This window comes from Nipponia nippon, unplaced genomic scaffold (assembly GCF_047370975.1).
Source record: "Nipponia nippon isolate SJK-2023a ecotype South Korea unplaced genomic scaffold, ASM4737097v1 scaffold_4, whole genome shotgun sequence".
NCBI lineage: Eukaryota > Metazoa > Chordata > Aves > Pelecaniformes > Threskiornithidae > Nipponia > Nipponia nippon.
Genome location: NW_028262358.1, coordinates 25,647,221 through 25,668,033, shown reverse-complemented (window position 1 = coordinate 25,668,033; position 20,813 = coordinate 25,647,221). Strand labels below are relative to the sequence as shown.

The window sequence follows — 20,813 nt, the reverse complement described above, 5'->3', positions numbered from 1 at the left end:
CTTTTAGCTATATAAGTTACAAAAATGCATTAACAAATTCTCCAGTGAACGGATTTCATTAAGATTTGTTTTACAATCTTGTTCTAGGATTTAATGCAGAAATGGACCGATCTGTTGAATTATCACAGTAGAACTTCTTGAGCTTTCAGAACATTAATTTTAAAACACATTATCTATTATCTCTGTGTTGTACTTTTTTTTTCTTACTACCTATAAAAGTCATTTTAAGGAAATCAGGTCGTACATTTCTAAATACATAAAGATGCATGCACAAAAATAGAAGCTTCTAGCCTTGTAAAAGCCGGAAAAAAAAAAAACCCAAAACATTTTATATTCAACTCAAGTGATACTGAGGAAAAAAACATTGTCAATAGTGAATAGATATTTTGATGCACTGACCAATTGTATGAAAAATATGGATGAAAAAAGTGTCTCCACAGTTGTTAACTTAGAAAAGAAGGAAGATCAGGAAGAAACAAAACCCTTTCCTTTGTTTCATTCTCAGTTTGGGAACACGTCCTTAACACAGAACCTACAAGTTGTCCCCTTGTGGTTTTTGAAGGTCTGTTGCTTTCATGGCTAAATGTCTTGTTTTAATCAGTGGCAAAAGACAGACCTACACGCGTGGACTTTACTCAGCCAAAAGTGATTTTACAGGAAATCTTGAATAAACTGGGTCTTGCAGGATTACAGAAGGGTACAGACTCAAGTTCAACCACTGGATGCCAGATTTGTAGAGGATTAACACCCACTTTGCCTTGCACAGAGCAAGCCACAGTAATGGCAAGAGAAACAAAATCTTCAGCTAAAGGCACTCTATACATATAGCACCATCTTATTACTGATCCAGCAGTTTTCCATGCACTTTTTGCAAGGTGTGACTCTGGCAAAGAGCCTTCCATTCAAGCGAAGAGAAGCATTCTCCAGGCCAGACCCCTCTAGTCCACTACACTGGGGTTTTTTATGCTGAAATTAACCCACTGAAGTCCGGAAGGTGGATGAGACTTTAAACTGACAGCATGGAGCAGAAAACCTCCTGCATATCTGCTACAGCCTTCCAAGTCAGCCCATTTGGGAGCTTTAAGAACTAGGATGGCTTACCCAGACACTGCACCTCATAAGAAATGCCTCAATATTGCTCTTCCCTGTGCACAGTTAACTTTGTCCTTTTCAGTACTTTCATGTCTAAAACAGTCACTAAAAGGCATTTGCCTATTTAATAGAACCTCACTAGATCACACTAGGATATCATTTACCTGCAGCACAAGGCTTCTGAGCTGGTCCTCTGCAAATAATGAATTCCACCCAGCGTTGCTTGAAGATTCATTGAAAATTATGGAAATTTATGAACTGTCAGGAAACCAAACATACTCCATCGAAAGGAAACAGAAAAGTATACTCCACCCCAAAAACATGCTTGCTCATTTCAACAAAAGGAGTCCTCTTCTTGGTAAGAAAATACCTTCTTGATGACTGATGCTATTTACGGGAAGTGTTGCAGTAGCATGAGGTACCCCAGCGATGCCCAGTATCTGACTGCCCTTGGCACATCACACGCGGAAGAGTGATGCAGAGCTTGTCATGTTCATACCTGTGTTCCCTACCAACATAACAGCTCAGTAGTCTGAAAGCGACTAGACCCACAACACTTACGACAGCAAACCCTACCTTTGGGGAAGCATGCCTATACTGCTGCTGGACCCAAATCGCCTTAGCTGCAGCCAGGTCTGCATCTCCATACCACGCTGCTCCCTGATTTGGGTTTTGAAGGAAAGGCAGGCAGAGCCAGGTTGCAGCAGACACAGCACTGTCAGGTTAAGGATCCTTTGCAAACATTTAATTTAAATGAACATTTTATTCAAGTGCAAAAGTATGAAAATAAAACTCAGTTTAGTTCTTCATTCTCTGTTAGTTTCCTTTGCATTTCTCTCTGGCTGAACACAAAAACAGGTTTTTCAGTTTCAGAGCTGTTTATAATAAAGTTAATTTCACTCCTAGGTCTCAGGCAATGGTACAAGGTTAGCATGCCCAGGTTGCAGAAAGTTTATTGTACTGAGATGTTATAGTCTCCAATGGAAGTAATGCCATAAATCATGGAAATGTCTGTTATTCTCAGGATTTGTGTCTGAAGGTGCTTTTTCTTTCCCTCTACAGGGAACTCGCTGCATTCTCCATCAAAGGGTGCAGGTTTGCTTCCATACCTGACATCTCCTTAGGGTGTTCCCAGGGGATCTAGTGAAAGCAAGACTAAATTCACACAAGCCTTATGCCTTCTAACCTCCCCTTCTTCCAATCTCCTCGTTTTGTCAATAACTCAGGAAAGCATCTGTGGCTTCCACTGAAATTCCAAAGCCATGTAAACACAGGGCTTGCTTTTACCATCCTTACCCATGCAAATTACCACATACCTCAGTGAGAATTTTGACCAAGGAAGGACTGCAGAATCTATCTGCCATTTACATAAACTTAAAAGTATTTTTGCCTCCAGTTATTGATAAAGTATTGGAATATCACAAAGAATCAGTATTCTCTATAACATACTGCACCATTTGAATTGGGTGCCTTGGCCATGAACCAAGATTATAACTGTTATTGTTACAGTGCTTGTATACTGCAGCCATATTACATTACCCGAGAAAAACATTAATATCACATTAGCAGCAACCATCAGGGGCTAGTGATTCTTTACATACTGCACTGTTTTACAGCATGGGTTCATTTTCTGTCCCACTGGGTGTTCTGGTCTTTAAATATTTCAATGCTTCAAACAAATTTTTGTCAACCAAGCACTACATGGAACATTTATTTTTCTAGCTCTACATGGCTCGTATAGAAACACAGCGCTTAAACATTAAATACAAGACAAGCAGGATTATGGTGTCCCTCATTTCAAAGAAGAAAGAACCTTAAGTGCACACTTCATCCAAAGGTCTTCTTGTGAGAAGAAATCACAGAGGACCAGATGAGGCCCACAGGTCTAAGCGGATGATATATTATATATTCTTTTCTGTGGGTGCTAGCATAAGGCCATCCCATCTCAGGATGGGCTGAGAAATTCTGAATTCCTTCTTTACTCCGACGTGTGGAAAGGAAATACTGTGTAGCTTCTAACCCTAGCATAGGTCTTTTGGCTGGCATTTAGCGCATGAGAACCTGTCTCAGCTGATTTGCAACCTAAGAAGGTCTCATCCCTAATAACTCCGAAGGAGAGAATTCAGACCAAGGGAGTTTGACGTGAGTCTTGCTGCAGATGGTGTGACATAAACATGAACAAAATACTAACCCTAACAGAAGAACCCTGAACTTGCATGTCTATGTACACTGGTATTACCTTCAGCCATTGAAGGTACATCAGCTTACCAGTCCCGCATCTAATACAAAAGGCTGTCCAAAGAATTCCTTGTTAAACTACTGGTAAAAAATGGTATAATTAGTGCTGTCCTTAGAGCAGTGCTTCCAAAGGAGGTTGTGTGCCAATTACTTTGTTACAGCCTCTTTCACTGAGGTAATGCCCCCTGCCCCAACATAGAACACGTAGCAAGAATGTTTTCCTCAGTTCACCTGTGACGGTGGATGCACGTCGTATACAAGTACCTTGAAGTGAAGCACTTATTCAGTATCTGTTTCTGTTCTATGACCAAATTCCTCTCCTTTCAAAGGGAATCCTCCCCAAATTAGCAACATTCCTATATCTGTATCAACTCAATATCTGTTGGCACTACTTAACTTGCTTGCATGTGCCAGCAAATACAGTTTGACAGCAAGCCCGAGGTTTATTTGGCAAATCCCAAAAGGCCTAGATAGTTTCATTGTGGGTCACATTACTACCCAATCGAATGAAACCAAGACAGGGGAGCCAAACCTCAAGCTTTATGGGCCCATTTAAGCACTCTTCCTGTGGGCATCCCAAATCATCTCAAACGCCAAGCAGGCAGGCCAAGATGAGACAGGCAACAAGGAACCAGCACGTTTCCATACTGTCCCCATTGCTGGTCAGCACAGCCCCGCCTGACGAGGAGAGAAAGGAGACTGTCCTTGTCTGCTGAACGAGACAGAGGTTAGAAGAGGCTGATGGTCCCACGTTAGAACTGATTCATACAGCGTTCGTATGTGACGGCATCACATTTACAGCAAAGCTGGACTGGGTCCAGCAAAAACTAGAAGGCACATTACAGAAGAAATGGGCTTCTAAACCTGAGTCACTTCCCTAAGCTTCTCCTAATATGTCTGAACTGTGCATCACTTCCTACCAAGCTTAATCTAAAAACTTGTATTGATTACAGCCCTCAGGACTTGCTGAGCATTTGGAAACAGAGCGCTGTCATTTTACCTGTGCTGTCTGGCACCACGCTCTGTTATGACACCTTCTTAATAATGGGGGAAGAGAGGAAGAAACAGAGCATAGCTTCTGCTGCACGATTCCTCCCATCTCCAAACCTCAACTGATTTATTGCATCAAGGTTTTGGCACTGAAAGTCAAAAGAGAAAATTGAAGAATGAAGAAAATAATCTACGAACTCAAGACAGTTTTGAGAAAAGCCTTAGATAACTGGTGTTGGAAGATGAGAGAAGCAGCCTGAACGTGATGAAATGTAACATTGCATTTTTTTTAAAAAGAGGGCAAGATTCACTGTGAGAATGGCGAGTATTTTTTCAGGAATGCAGCTTCCAACCCCTTCCCTTCTACAGGAAAGTTGCAGAGAGAAACAACCTATAAAAAGAGCCTCACAGTTTTATGTGAAAATATGGTCATCAAAGGCTATTTCTCCAATAATATCGCCTAATTGAAAAAAAAAATTGAAAATCATTCTTTGGATAGTTTGAGTTTTTAGCTGCTTATCAAGAGGGTTAATTGTCTTTGCCTTATCCAAACAAACCGACTATATTTTTAATTAATTAAATCGTCTTGTCTTGTCTTCAATAGGAGCTTGATCCTGCCTATCGTACCAGAAGTTCTTAATCCCTTAAGTAACCCCATTGAAGTCAGCGGAAGCATTAAAAATGGCAGAACTTAGGCTCATAGCTTTAAAAAAATGCACACACCTAGGCTTAAACAAATACATAAACGCTTGCATGGTCGCAGGCTTACTGAGGGAGCAGCTTTCGGTAAGCCCCTAAGTGAAAGAATCTGGATAACATTAATGCATATTTGCATGCAATTGTGAAATTCGAGTCATTTTCCACTCCACAGTTTTCCAAGAGAAAGACCTGGTTACAGTGCACTAGGAAAAAAAAATTATCTACCCTCAGCCCTCAAAATGGCAAACTCTCTCCTCACTTATGACAAATCTTCCCTTTCAACTCAGAGAGGCAGCCCCCGCCGATGCCCGGGCGCCGGGCTCCCCCTTCCCAGAGACCATCTTGGATCCCCGCACCGCCTCCCGGCCCGAGCCGCCGTGCCCCCGCAGCCCCCGCCGAGCGCCGGACCCCACCGGCGGCCCGACCCCCCTCGCCCCCGGGGCCGGGTCGGGCCCCGGCGCTGCCCCCGGCTCGCGGATCTCGCCCCGCCGCGGGCGCAGCCCGGCCGGCAGGTCTCCCCGGGCGCCCCGCCGTGCCGCCGCACCTGCAGCCGGAGCCCCGCCGCCCGGGCCGGGGGCTCTCCACAGGACTTGGGCGGCGCAGCCGGCCGGCGGCACCGGCTTCGGCCCCGGCCACCTGGGTGCGCCGCTTCGGCGGAGCCCCCGGGGAGCGGCCGGGGCTCGGCGTCCCTCCGCCCGGGGCTGCCCCCGCCCCCGCCGAGAGCTCGCCCTCAGCCCCGGGGCGCGGGCGGCGGCGCCGGCCCGGTCCCCCCTTACCGTTAGACCTTCGCACGATGTTCTCCAGGAACGTGTTCTGAGGCGCCACCAGCCCTCGCCGTCCCCCGGCCATAGTCGCTCTGCGGGAGCGCGGCGCGGAGGCTTCTCTCAGGGCCGCGCCGACCCGCGCTCTGCCGCCCCGCTCCCCGCCCGCCCCGCGCTCCTCATGCCTCCGCCGGGACCGGCGCGGCTGTGCGGCACCGGCCCTCCCGCCGCCGCCGCCGCCGCCTCCCGCGCACCGCAGCCCCGCGGCCGCCGCCGCGCCGCCGCCGGACCTCCCCGCGGCGCCCCCTGCCGGCCGCCGCCGCCCCGCGCCGCCGCGCCGCAAGGTCGGTGCTGCAGCGCCATCGTCTGGGCGCCTTGCGGCCCGGCGCCCGCTGAGGGGCGGCGGCGGCGGCGGGCACGGAGCCGGCCCCGGCAGCTCGGAGCCGCCGCCGGCGGCCCTCACGGCTGCGGGTCGGGGGGAAACGCGGCGCCCGCCGGCCGCGGGGCGGCCCTGAGGGGGCTCGGCCCCTCACCGCTGCGCCGGGGCGGCCGAGAGGCTCCAAGTGCTTGAAAACCAGTCACAAACTCATGGCGGCGGCTCCCCGGGGCGGCGGGAGGCACCTGCGCCTCGCGCCCCGGTGGGACGCCGCCACCGCACACCGCGGGCTTGGCGCTCAGCCCCTTTTCACGCTTTCCCATGACGATTGCTTGTAGAAGGCTACTTAGTATTACGTGGTCAACCTGATGGGCAGCTCAGTGGAAGTGGTGAGGTAACTATTGAAACATAACCTTTGACAGGTCTTAAACTCTCTGAAAGATTTCATTTACAACGGTTTTTCACTCGGGGATTGAACGACTTTGTTCTTTCCCCCTTACCAACCTGTCAGTAAATGGAAAATACTCAGATCTCTTCATCTGGGGACAGACTTTCTAGCAGGGCCAGTAGCGACAGGACAAGGGCTAACGGTTTTAAACTAAAAGAGGGTAGATTCAGACTGAACACAAGGAAGAAATTTTTAACAATGAGGGTGGTGAAACACTGGCACAGGTTGCCCAGAGAGGTGGTAGATGCCCCATCCCTGGAAACATTCAAGGCCAGGCTGGACGGGGCTGTGGGCAACCTGATCTGGTTGTAGATGTCCCTGCTCATTGCAGGGGGGGTGGACTAGATGACCTTTAAAGGTCCCGTCCATCCCAACCCATTCTATGATTCTACGAATTCAAAAGGCAGATTTTCTTGCAGGCATTGGCATTTACTTGCTGTAATGCCTCGTTAAGTGCAGCACCTTCAGGCTCCGCATGTCAGGGCACACGCAAGACATGAGTGACCTGACCACACGTCTGGGGAAAAGCTACTTCTCACCAGATGAGCAAATACAGCACGGCAAAGATGACGGGCCACGTCACTCAGGCTTTTTGAGCATTGGCACTGCTCCCACAGGATCGTGGCGCTGCCCAGCTAGCTCTCCCCCAGGTAATGCTTGGGCCAGGGCCACAGGACAGGCGGGAACTGCCGCCAGCTCCAGCGTGGCCACGTGCGCGGTCTGGTTCAGCTACGCAGCGCGGCCCGCGGTTGTGACCGAACGCTGACTGCACCCACACGCTGCCGCAAAAGCCCAATCTTCCTGCCACTGACCTCCTGCCTCCCACGGCGCTGAAGTGAAAGGACACGCACCACATATCGTGGAGAGCTGAGGGGTGGAGGCAGGTGACAACTTTGTTGTGGCAGGAGCTACAGATCAAGTCCCAGAGCGTCCCAGTGCCAGCAGCCCCTCACACAGCCGGAAACCCGGGTGACTCCTAAAATCACAGAATGGTCCAGCCCTGCTGCCAGGCATAGGAAGTAGCTGTGCCATAGAAGCCGCTTTTAAACTGGTCACGGACTGTATACTGGCCATCCCTGGATTTGCTGCCAAAGACAGACAGTTTAGAAGAGAAAAATTAAGCGCCCGAAGTTGCAAAAAGGCTACTAATTGTCCCTGAAATGTTGGATTTTGAAAAATCCCATGGAAGGATTTATGTGCATCTTTACACATCTAAATCTGTCTCCAACAACCGTACATACAAAGACCCCAGGTTATTTAGCTCCTGCTAGCTTCAGCAGCACAGGCCAAACCTGAAGAGATCTTAAAATCTCTGGCAATTTCCCCAGAAAAATTGTAACTATAACCTTTGACACTGAATTTACACAACTGCTAACAACCAAGCGTGAGGTTTTGAAAAACTGGGATCCGGAAGACTCTTTCGTTATTCCTCTAAGCCACTCTGCCAGAGGGCTAGATAAGTGCGTGCTATCTTAGCTTCTGCCGGGCTCTGCAGGAATATCTATGACTTGGAGACATCTGGCAGCTGGCATACATTACAGAAACTTTGAGGCCTTTAAAGAAAAAAAAGATTTTAAACTGAATCAGCAAGTACACAGAAGTGGGAGCAAGGGGACACAGAGTAAGAAAGAAAAGCTGTATTTTTTCTGTAACTCCACGAAGTGTGGGTTGGCTGCAGTTTGTGTTGCATTGTGTGGTCCAGTCTCTGATTATCTAGCTCTGATGATCTAATTTTTCAGCGCATCACGCTTAATCCTACGAGTTCCATGTCAAGGGTACCATTTTAGCTAGGTTGGGGTTTACATCTACCTTGTAACGTTGCAAATGAGTAAAATGTTAGAGCAAATGGAAGATTTCTCCTTTGTCTTCCACCTCCGTTAGACTTTCTCCCCACTGCAAAATATGATTCCTGCTGGTGATACGAATTTTTCACCACTAGTGCAGAAGGACCCTGTGTTCATGTTTCACTGTGATTATTTTGAATTCTATACTCATTTTCTTGCCATTACTGGTAAATTTTGCAACGATACAAAGCTGGAAGCAAAGCCCCACTTGAAGAAGCGCACGTACACTGTCTGACCTCATTACTAGATGGTTACCTCTCTCCGGCTATCACTTTTCTGGAAAGTTGAAAACTGGAATTGTTTAAATTGCTTGTTTGCTAAAGCCTATTGGACAGAACTTAATACCTAACACTTCCACTTAAGGCTAATATAAAAGGTCATAGTTTGCTATAGAGGACATCCAGCTGCATTTTATTATGCTGCTCTTTCAGCCTATTGTTTTTTCCTGAAAAAGGCCCTAGGTCAGGACTTGTAGTACCCCAGTAAGCGACCGTCCCTCGGCTGCAGAGCCTTAAGCTACTGTTCCACAGTCACTTTGAGCAGCTGCTGCTGCAAAAAGGACAGATTTGCCTTCATCTAAGCTGTGCATATTTGTCACCCCACTTGAATTGAAAACCAGCCTGAAAAGAAACCCAGCACTGGTGGTGAATGAGGAAAGGCAGCTGAGCCACCTCCCTTTTTGGCAGCAGCCTGTATTTATGCCAACCCATTTACTGACATGACCGTAACTTCCAGTGTTGATACACACAAACATGTTGAAAGCTCCCTCATTAATAAAAACATCAGTTCCAGGCACTAATTTGTGGGAAAGTCACTAAATCCCGTGGTATCTATGAAATAAAAACATTGGAGAGCTCCTTTCTTTCATCTCATCACAAGGTTCCCTCCTGAGAGATACTAAAGTAACTTCCTTTAAAAACTTCCCGCTAGTCAGCCATACCGTGTCTCTAGGTAATCTGTTCCAACACCTAACAAATCTCATAAGAAAGCTCTTCCTAAGGTACTATCAAGTCACCTGGTCTTTAAAGTTAGTAAAAACTCTTTCTTCTGCGGACACAAAAATCACCAACCCTTTTACAAGTTTTCAAATGCACAAAGAGTTGCTCTAATGCTCCTCTGCCCTCGCTGCCTTTCAGTCTGAGCACACCCAGTTCTTCCAAAGTTGCACAAGACTTTTGCTGTGAGACTCTCTCAGTTCTTTGGGACTTGTCATTTCGCTTTCACGGCATCAAATCAGTAAAGAAACACAGTGATTAGGGAAGTGTCATATGCTCAAAATTTAATTCATTTGTATTGAAAAGCACTGTTTTTATTCAAGGCCTTTTTGATTTCTACCCTGTTTTACAGACTACCTTTTGATCTTCATAAAATAAGTTCTTTGTTAAAAATAAACCATCAAAAACCAGAATTATAACAATGCAAAATTATAACAAACTACCACCAACACTGAAAATAAAAAGAACATTCAATCTTTAAACTGAGTTCCATTTGTATACTACCATATGGCTTTTGCTAAACTGTCAAAATAAAATACATTAATTGATAGGATAACAAATTACAGAAGATAATGCACAAGTTAATCTGCCATACAGACATTAAACAAAAAAGGAAAATTCTGAATTCAAACTAAGATGGAAAAACAATATTTTTTTAAATTAAAATCAATAAAGCAATCATTATTCTACAAATTCTAACCCCCAAAAGTTCACAGGCTAAGGCCCCCATCTAAGTACATGCATACATAAATACTTAGTTGCTTGTGATTAACATTATTTGTTATCTTATGGAAAAAAAAATGAGAAACAAAAGTCAGACCTTAAAACTAAGGTGAGCCCATAGCTCAACAAGTACACGCATCAAGAAGAAAAGAATGTGGCAAAACATCTGTGCATCTTACTGAAACTGTTCAATTTATTTCTACAACTCATTTTAACCAAAATGCCCCAGACATTGTCAAAGTTCAGCCTGAGGTTCCTAAAGGTTCAATTATTTTCGCGGTCTAAAATTAAATTAAATGTTTAACTCAAAGAAATACCCAGTTGCCAGCAGACTGCAGACCTAAGAATTGAGGAACGTTAGTATTCCCAAATAGCCATAACAAATTTGTCAAAAAAAATAAATATGGACACCTTTCCAGTTTTGGAATTACTGAATTTCCTCCAGACTTTTTACAGGTAACAAATATGAAAAAATAATGAAAAAATCCTACGTTCTGAATGGAAGAAAAAAAAATCTCAAAATAAAACTGATGACAGAATACACAACCAGTCTTTTATTTATACATCTAACATTTGGAGTGTGGGCTAAACAGGGAAGAACTGTTCCTTCTTAGAACAGCTCAAAAGGGCACAGAAAAATTTTCCCCATTTGGACAGCATGTCCATCTCCATTTATTTCAACAGGAGGTAACATGCTGTCCTTCCAGATTTAGAAAAAACAACAACAACAAAAAAAACCCAAAAACACCCACAAAAAACAGAAAACCACAACTCAACACAAAAAAAATCTCCACACATCCCGACTGGGACATCAGCTACTATCGCCGTCCTCCTCACTGCAGATGTCTCTACCCAACCCTCTTGGCTCAACCCTGTCCTGCCCTGCCCATCGTCTCTCCCAGTCTCAGAGCAGAGGCAGTGACCCACTGAAGAGTTATCACCCAGAGAAGGAAAAGAAATAAACCACAATTTTTTTTGGTTCCAGGTCTGGTAAGTTTTTTGTTAACATTTTGATTGTGTATTTCAGTTGGCTTCATTTTTCCTGTGTCTGGGTCAATATAAAACAAGGCAAAATGAAGCCACTCAGGTGCAGCCTGCTTGAATTCTAACAGAATGCAGGGGCCCCCACTAAGTCATTGTAATAAACACTTTTATTTGCATGCCCTGCCCACAATAAGCCTAGGAACCCATAGTTCTGGGTGATAGTTTTTCATTAAGTAGCAAGGAGCACTGCAGGCTCTATTACTGTGTTAAGTTACTGACTGCATTTTTATCTCTCAACTGTGGTACAGTAGTCCCTGATTTCACAATATAAAAAAAGCTACTTTTAACCCTACATTTTCATAATATGCTGTACAAAGAATAAAAACAAAAACTAGCTATTTTAGGTCCAGATTCAGAAAAATAACTCCTAGTTAGGAATAAGCTTGCACTAGCTAGCAGGTCTTCCATCTCTTTTTTTTCCTACTTCAGCCCTAAAAAAATCCCCTTTTAGCCGCTGCCCTTGATCTAAACCATGTGATTAGCCTTCTGAACAAACCTTGGATTCCGCCATATGGCAGTTTCCAACAATGTAATAATATGAAGAAGAATTCCTAAATACTATGGAGTCAGACTCCCCAAATTATCATATGTAGCCTAAACTCTGCAGTTTAATTTAAAAATCAGAACAATCTTAAAAATCTCATTGCTTGTTCTCTGGACAGAAGCATCCACCTGTGAGGCTGACAGTGGTAAAAACACTGCTAGTGCCTCTTTCACAGTAGCCTCTCCAAGAAATACTCCTCAAAAAGCACCCAGTGTAAAACTATTCTCAACACAGTGAATAAGTTTCTTGCACAGGGCTTGTATTTCATAGCTTTTGCTTTACACATGCTCAGAATTCCTGTTTCGGAGTTTATATATAAAGTTGACCTCTTACCTCACAACTTTACCGACCATATCTGCTGCTTGTACAATTTCAATTTTAGGTTTGTCAACAGACCGAAATCAACCCCTCCCCCTCAAAAAAAACCCCCTACAACAGGGGGGAAAAAAAGCAAAACAAACTCTTCTCACTTCATTGCAAAGTTTAACTAAGCCTAACTTTTCATCATGTTTCCCACTTACTGATCTTCCTGTCAACAGGCTGGATTACTCGCAGCATTTGCTTTCTGTGTAGACAGAACTTTGTTACATTCTTTGACAGTGGGAGGGATAAGCAGAAGTAGCCAAACAACTCAGGAGCACAATCTGGAAAGAAAGAAAAAGAAAAGAAAAAAACCCCACATTGTAACTAGCTTAGTACCACCACTTTTTTAAATTTGAAATTTAAATATAGTGATTACCGATTTTCTCACTCTAACTAATCTCTTACTGTTATCTTCTACAGTTGAACTGAGAAAAATTCCTCATTTTCTAAGTTTGATCACATCTTAATAGCATTTTGCCAGGGCCTTTATTGGCACTGGACTCATATCCAGTTCTAGTGACTAATATCACATGACCCTAAAGTCTGATGGGCTATTGATTTTTGTAAACACTTGGATACCTGCTGGGGGGGGGGGTATGCCTTTTCTAATTTTGTGGGTTGTTGTTTTTTTTTTTACAACATATTCAGCTCAGGCACTGCCACGTACAATGTTCGTAAGGAGCTTACATTTTACAGATGTTCAGTCATGAATATAGATGCTCTATGAAATTCAAAGTGTTTAAACAAATAGAACAGGATTCCTTTTTGTGCTTCCATTGATTACTGCGATGCAAAGACTGCTATCAGTTAATTGATACGAAAGCTTCTGTGTAAAGTCATACAGTACAGTGAAATATCAGGACATTCTTTAAAAAAGATGCACCTTAATATCCAAACATATCTCCAGCTACCTAACCAAAATATAGTGTATGGCACAAAGGAAGGTGAAGTTAGGGAATGAGCGGTCGGGCTAGGACACACGCTTGTTAGAAGTGAACGTTTATACACGGGACATCAGCAGAAGCATCATCTATCAAAGATGCCTTCAGCAGTTCTGCAGTATCTGTAGGGAGCGGATCTCCAGCAGTGGGCTCAGTATGCAACTCTGAAACCTGGATCATCTCTTTGATTTTCCAGAACACTGGATGTCTAACACAAATGGACCTCATAACAGGCTCCCAGACTGTGACGTATTTCAAGTTTTAATTAGTTTAATTCATTAAAAGGGATGTAATTTAGATGAAAGATAGTGAACTATATATAAGCAAGTATACCTCACCTCCAGCATAAGAGTATTTAATAAATTGGTTGACAGCGAACTTGAAGTGGGTATTTTTCTAAAAACTATTGTGGAAACCAATGATAGCAAGGTCCTAGTGGTATCCAGTATTTTCACCCTAAAGTTATATGAGCATGAGTTCTTGTTTTTCCTCTTAGTTTAACAAACACTCCGGCAGAAATACTGTGAACTGCTGAATCTTCCCAAGGAGAACTCTCCTAGTGTAGACTGACCCTTTATGTACTCATCCATACCCGCAAATGCAAGATTGTAGATTTCAGTTTTACATTTATGTAGTTTTATCTGCCTCAGACAGGAGAAGAGAGAATCATCATTCCTGAAAGCATTATATAATACAACCTGAAGAGCCAGACACAGCCAGATTGATTTGTTTGTTGTGGGGTTTTTGTTTTGTTTATTAACAGAATACACTTAAGAGAACCATTTGTACTCCTACCAAAATCCAGTGAAATAGTATTATAATAACAATTTCCATGTCGGAAAAGAAATCTTACACATTTCATTACATCAGCCAAACAATAGTTACAGTAGGAAAAGATATGATACTTGAATAGCAATAATGTTTTGGTATCTACACAGTCCAGCCACACTGATCTCCAAAATGCAGCATAGCTCCATAACACAGGGATTTCTAAGAAATGATATATACTTTTCTATAGAAACCGTGAGAAGGAAAAAAAAAAAATACAAGCTCTCGTAATACCTCAGGAACCTTCTTTTGGTCATACACAGTCAGTGTTATTTTCCACTTTACACTCCCCCTCCCTGTCCTTAAACCACAAGAAGCCAGGTAGAATAAGCTATGGAGAACAAAATTTAGCAGGAGGTGCCAGTATGCTGTAGCATAAAATGTTATTACAGTCCAAGACCCAAGACATACACCAAAACAAGCTGCCACTACTGGTTACTATACCACTTTTCATACTTTTTTTCACATGCAAAGATACATCTCCTTCCTCAAATGAGGTTCTTAACACTTCTACCTTTGGTTCTTTCAAGTCCCTCAAGATTACTCCTACAAGGACACTGCGTCTTAAATGGATGGGCAGTACGGGGTTACAGTAATTTTATCTGGTTTGTTCACATTAACATATTACTGAAGTTTCCTTTATTCTCCCTTGTTTTTCTTAATGTTGGTTATACACACTGACTGGATCCTCATTAAACAGTAAGCTGTTTGGGGCAAGGTTATCTCTTTTTCAGGATTAGGCATGCAACAGTAATGTACCAGAGCATACTCTTTTTATTCTGGTATGTATTAAAGGAAATTTCTCTCATGGAAGCGAGCGTTGGTATTAACTGCAAGAAAATCTTGCACAGTATGTTCCTTTTGTAATGTTACTTCACAGAAGGAAAAGGAGGAGAAAAAAACAGGAGGGAGCATAAACTTCATTAACTCACAGCAAACGGTCACCTCATCGGTACAACAGCAATGAACAACCTGACAAGAAAGAATAAAGCATAAGTTCAGCACACATTTCACTAAGTGCATGAAATCAAAGCACTTGTTTTGCTTTGCATTTAAAAAACAACAACAAACCAACAAAAAAAGCACAAACAAACAGACAAACCCAGACGTCATGCAGGAGAAGTAAAATTGCATTTCTTATGGAAGTCCAACAGCTTTAAGTATCAATTAGGTGATTAGTGCTTTCCACTGAACAGTCCTATGAAAAGCAGTTTAGGTAACTGTATGCAAAAGTAAGACAGGACAAAGTAAAAGCACACTAGCTTACCAAAACAATTACAATGCCTTTTTTTTTTTTTTTTTTCTGTGGGAAACAACTGGCCCTAAACCCAAATTATTTGTAAAGAGATGCTGCCATTTCAGGCACGTACATGAGCTATTCATACACAGACTGAGGTTCTTCACTGACAATACTGAATGCCAATGATCTGATTCAAAGACATATTGCCACCTGTTACCAAAATTTACTTTGAAAAGGGTATGGGAAAATATAAGTAGTTAAATGACATCTGTAAACTGACTTTCTGAAATGACCTATTTGCCTATGTAACATAAGGTTAAGCCAGCTAAATTCAGGCTTTTCCCACAGTGTGTCATGATAATCAACTGGACACAGAACCCTCTTTACTTTCTGTAAAGGGTACAGCTTACCAGATATTTAGGTTAAATGTAGAGAAATGAAATAATGAGACTGAAATGGCTGATCAGGAACACCTGTCCCTCCTGTCAAGAAAAAGAGGATAGTTGGAAAATTTTTCATTTTTCTTTTAAAAGAAAAAAAAAATTGTCATACAGTGTCAGTGGAAATTGCTGCTATAGAAAATCACTGAAACAAGAATCTACAAAAATGCAAAGGTGGAACAGATATTTTCTTAACACATCTGGAGGAATCAAAATCATGATTTTTTTTTCAAAAGATACCAAGCTTTACATTTTGGAACTTCAACAAATCTTTAGAAGACCAAGAATAGACTTTTTGCCAAAAGGGAATGGAGATTATGCCACCTACCCCAAAATCAGGTCCTCTATAGACTTTGCTGTTCATAACTGTCAGGATCAAAGTACCGAACAAGATGGATGTTAGTACTAACTCATTATGCTAGTTCTTGGATAAGCCTTCCTACAGTGCAACAAATAATTTCAAAATACTATTTTTAACAGAGTGCCAAGTCCCAAAATTCCCAGCTTCATTCCACGTATCAACCACCAACACCTTACAACACAGCCTAAGTCTCAAATTTTGGCAAAAGTTTCAGGAGAGTATGATTTGATCAGCTGGTGGCAGATGAAATAACAGAAAAGTCTTTACAACTGCTGAAGTCCTTAGACTTCTCAAAGAAACTGCAACATGATTTTCTTCATTTCCCAAGAATAAGTTCCTGACTGTCCCCATACAGACAGTCTATACTCTATGATGCTAACTAAACTGCAAAAGAATTCCATCCAGATTTGGAGAGCAGACACCTCTTGAAGCCTGTAACTGGAAGACAGCACTACAAAAATAAAGCAAACAAAGAAAAAATCTCAAATCTCAGTTGGGGGATATTAACAGCAGCAAGTCAGTTAGTCAATGTTTTATTGTTGCATTTCACTGATTAGTTATAGAACAAATTTTTAGTGATTTTTGCCTTAATAAAACATTAATACTAGAATTCAGAAATACTAATAAGTGCCCAGCTTGAGACCGATGGCCTGATTTTCCAGAGCTGTAGAAAACCCATGGCTTCAATCACCTTCCATTGGTTCCACTAAGACATGGAGTCTTTGGAAAACTCCATGGAACAGAGCAATCACCACCACTCTGAAAGAACTAATAAATCTCACCCTGTCCACTCTCAGCCTCCCACTTACCATGCAGCAGGCTGAGTTGTGTTTAATAAAAAAAAGAAACATGGTACTTTACAGATGACACATATATTTTCCAGCAGAGGAGTGAACAGACTCCAAACAGTGTAATTTATCTGAAATTACCTTGATTCCAGGTATGCTTTTCTTAATGTGTTTATGAAGACAAAGAGCATACTTTTCTTTATGAAACTTTCATACCAAAGGAAATTATAAATCTTCACATTAAAGCACAAGTTTCCAGGCTGGATATTGCCAAAAGAGTTCATGGTCATCCCATTTTCTCTACGTTTCACAGAACACGTTACACATTTGTAATTTTTCTGAAGAAGCAACACAAATTAATTTGACCTGTTTCTAAAAAGATCTAGAAAGACACAGATTTTAAAGGGTATAAAGTTGACATTCCCAAGCCGGGGAACTGTCAAAATGCTCTTTCCAAAAAAACAGAAAGCATAAAACTCTCACCATAAGAGAAAAAGGCCAAGCATCCAATCTGCAGTACTTTTTATGAGCTAGAAATTTCATAGGCAAGATGGACATAACACACAAGAAAGACATTGAGGTGCTGAACCACGTTCAAATGTCCTGGTTTCAGCTGGGATAGAACTAATTTTCTTCCTAGTAGCTGGTATAGTGCTGCGTTTTGGATTTAGTATGAGAATAATGTTGATAACACACGGATGTTTCAGTTGTTGCTAAGCAATGTTTATACTAGTCAAGGACTTACCATATGATGTCACGCTCAGTATGTAAACTGGGGGGAGTTGGCCAGGGGGCAGCGATCCCTCCTCGGGGACAGACTAGGCATGGGTCAGCGGGTGGTGAACAATTGCATTGTGCATCACTTGTTTTGTATATTCTTTCATCATTTCCTCTTCCTCTGCTGTTCTATTAAGTTGTCTATATCTCAACACACGGGTTTTACTTTTTTTTTCCTCCCCCAATTCTCTCCCCCATCCCACTGGGGAGGGGAGGGTGAGTGAGCGCCTGTGTGGTGTTTGGTTGCCGACTGGGGTTAAACCACAACACCAAAGAAGGGCAACAAAGCTGGTGAAGGGTCTGGAGCACAAGTCTTATGAGGAGTGGCTGAGGGAGCTGGGGTTGTTTAGCCTGGAGAAGAGGAGGCTGAGGGGAGACCTTATCGCTCTCTACAACTACCTGAAAGGAGGCTGTAGTGAGGTGGGGGTCGGTCTCTTCTCCAAGTAACAAGTGATAGGACGAGAGGAAATGGCCTCAAGTTGTGCCAGGGGAGGTTCAGATTGGATATCAGGAAAAATTTATCCACCAAAAGGGTAGTCAGGCACTGGAACAGGCTGCCCAGGGAAACGGTTGAGTCCCCATCCACGGAAGTATTTAAAAGACGGGTAGACGTGGTGCTTAGGGACATGGTTTAGTGGTGGATTTGGCAGTGTTAGGTTTACGGCTGGACTCGATCTTAAACATCTCTTCCAACCTAAATGATTCTCTAGTAATATAGGCACATGAAGCCATCTAGTATTTTAAGAAATTATTTTGTTCTGAATAAACAGTCCTTCCTTTCCCATAGCTCACCACTCAACCGTTAGTGCTATCATTATTCCTCACTGCAAGGCAATAATAATGAACTGCAAACGTCCACAGTCTAAGAGCCTGATTTTAAGCAATGAATTCCAAGAACCTGCTCTGACAAAGATGATTGCAAGAGGCCTCAAACCTGTGTGGAGCAGCGTCAGAAGCCATGTGGGTTTGAAGCTCAGCTAATTCATGGACAGGGAAAGCTGTTTGCCTTTGAGCTTCTATTTCTACTTTCTATTCCAGCAACTCTGTTAAAAGGCAGAAGCAACTGCGTCACCTTCCTTGTTTGCAACCTCTCCATTCCTTAATTCCGTTCCTCTCTGTTGCAATCTACTTGGCACTCCAGCAATCGCTCCCCTCCTGCCCAAATATAACCTTTCCCCCCAAAACTCTGACTTTGGGAAGTAAGTTTTAAGAAGAAATGCATAGCTTCCAAGAATGAAAAACTGGCGGGCTCATAAAAAGCATCTTTAGACTGGCCCGAGTCATACCTTCTGAATGCATTGGTTACGTTGCTGTCCTCTATGGCTCATGCTTAGAAAGAAAAATTAAGAATAAGGAGATATATGGTAATATTGGTCTAAGCTAACTCCTTATGTGTAGTGTCTACAACAAATGCAGGACCAATCTCACAAATAACAGTCTACTTTAGCATACAGCATCTAATCCAGGAGCACCCAGATACTGAATGTGACAGAGGAACTATGGAGAGGGAAACAAAAGAAGAAAAAAAAATTTAGAAAGGAAGACTTCTGTACAAGAGAAGGCATATTCCAAGGCAAGCCAACTTTTAAGATTGCATGGGGAAAAAACTCACTACACGCATTTGCTAATATTTAAGTGCTTGACTTAGTGAACCTATGCTCTATTAATGTAACCTCTGAAATGCAGTTTTAACAGTAGCCATGCGAATCACAGAAACAAAAAGGGACAAGCTCTTAAGGCAATTCTCCTCCTGACCATACCGACAAGGAACCTTTCTTTCTTTCCGGTGATTACCTTCACAACACTTGTAACAACCTAGCATTCCTGAAAGTTGTAATAGCTCATTAATATTTCCCGTGGCTTTATCAGTGAAGAGAAGAACTGACAGACATACGCAGTCATAATGCTGCTCATATGCCCAAACCTCACATCCTTAGAAAACAGCTAAAAAGCCTCAAACGCTCAGTTCTGGGAGAACTAAAATAACAAAGCCTAATTTCCTGCAAGTTTTCTTATGGATTTTGCGTCTAAAAAGTGCAAACGTTGGTTGAAGATTTTCCCGTGGTTCTGGTATTCGGGAGTGCTTTCTCTTACGTGAATTCTTTTGTGTACATTAGAACATGGGATCGCATTAAAACTTTTTTTCCTCAATTGTTGAGGCACTTGCAGGTAGTCAACCACCTTTGCTTCTACCTTCTCCTTACTAGTCTTTTTTTTCCCACTCTTGGAGAGAGAATGGCAAGCACATGGGAGTCAGAGCTTGTTTTCTCCCATTTTTGATGGTCAGCTGCCAAAAGCTGTCACAAAAACAATTCTTCAAAGACCACAATATTCCCAGAGCAGAAAGAATCTTGACAGTATGTTTCCACCATATTCTAAGAAGCACACGTAAATCAGAGGTTTTTCAAAAGTATAGTATTTGACCATATTGGGCTGATTTCAAGACAAATATTAAACATCAGCATCCTGTAAACGTGGCAAACTACGTGATGTTACAATCCTACTGTAAAGCACTAGGGACACTTAGTAGTAACAAGTAGTCATCTTAATCTTGCTGTAAGAAAGCATCTGTACCATTCTAGCAAGCACTCTTAAATCAATCAACCAACTTGGGGCAGACAGCTGCCAGGGCAAAGTTTGGGAAGAATGGCTGAGGTGTGACAAAGTATAATGAACTGTGTCAGACAGCCTTGGCTGGAACATGCGACTCGACTACAATATATAGCAACAGTAACTTTAACAGTTAAGTTTAGACTTTTTTCCTACATCAGGAAATCAGACTGCCAAGTTATCACTGCATCATTAAAAATACCTTTAACACATATTTGAAGTATAGCCACAACAACATTAAATGTATTTGCATAGAAACAAACCAGACTAACACATCTCCAGATTAAATAACAAGACTGTCACATATTGTAACTCGGCCTCTATCTGGAGCCAGTCTCAGCATTTTTTTTTCCTCTTAAAACCTGGGTATTTTGATATGAACTGGGGTGGTGACACTTAAGCACTTGGTAACACACTGGAATTACATTAAATAAATAAATAGATAAATTATTTTGTGCCTTTAGAAAGAAAAATCGGCACCATTTCACACACACTTCACAGCACCTGGAACTACCTGCAGTGCTGCTCCTTTCTGGTGCCGGCTTGCCTGTGCCCTTAATCTCCTCACCCTGACTTGACCCTGGTTTGAAACGTTCCCAAAAGCCGAGGCTAGGAAGGCAGGCAGGCAGCCAGGCAGGCAGGACGGGAGGACGGCCGGGAGGACGGCCTGACACCGCGCCAGCCCCCGGCCGCAGCCCGCATCGGCTTTCA

The 20,813-nt window shown here is 42.8% G+C and overlaps 1 protein-coding gene and 1 long non-coding RNA gene across 3 annotated transcripts in view; both read right to left on the bottom strand.

Moving 5' to 3' along the window:
* The window catches only part of KCNH1 (potassium voltage-gated channel subfamily H member 1), a 191,255-nt gene extending 185,290 nt beyond the window's left edge, over positions 1-5,965 (bottom strand). For both annotated transcript variants that reach the window (XR_015708723.1, XM_087776469.1), the window contains exon 1: positions 5,796-5,965. Coding sequence is in view for 1 of the 2 variants with exons in the window: in XM_087776469.1 (XP_087632595.1) it covers positions 5,796-5,868 (73 nt within the window). In the remaining variant the exon portion in view is untranslated. The remainder of the gene's footprint in view (positions 1-5,795) is intronic.
* Positions 5,966-9,895: 3,930 nt separating this feature from the next.
* Positions 9,896-15,874, bottom strand: LOC148053222 (uncharacterized). The gene is made up of 3 exons (XR_015708584.1): positions 15,537-15,874; positions 14,819-14,858; positions 9,896-12,398 (listed from the first exon to the last, which is right to left on the bottom strand). It is a non-coding gene; the product is annotated as an uncharacterized LOC148053222 (long non-coding RNA).
* Between the last annotated feature and the right edge of the window lie 4,939 nt (positions 15,875-20,813).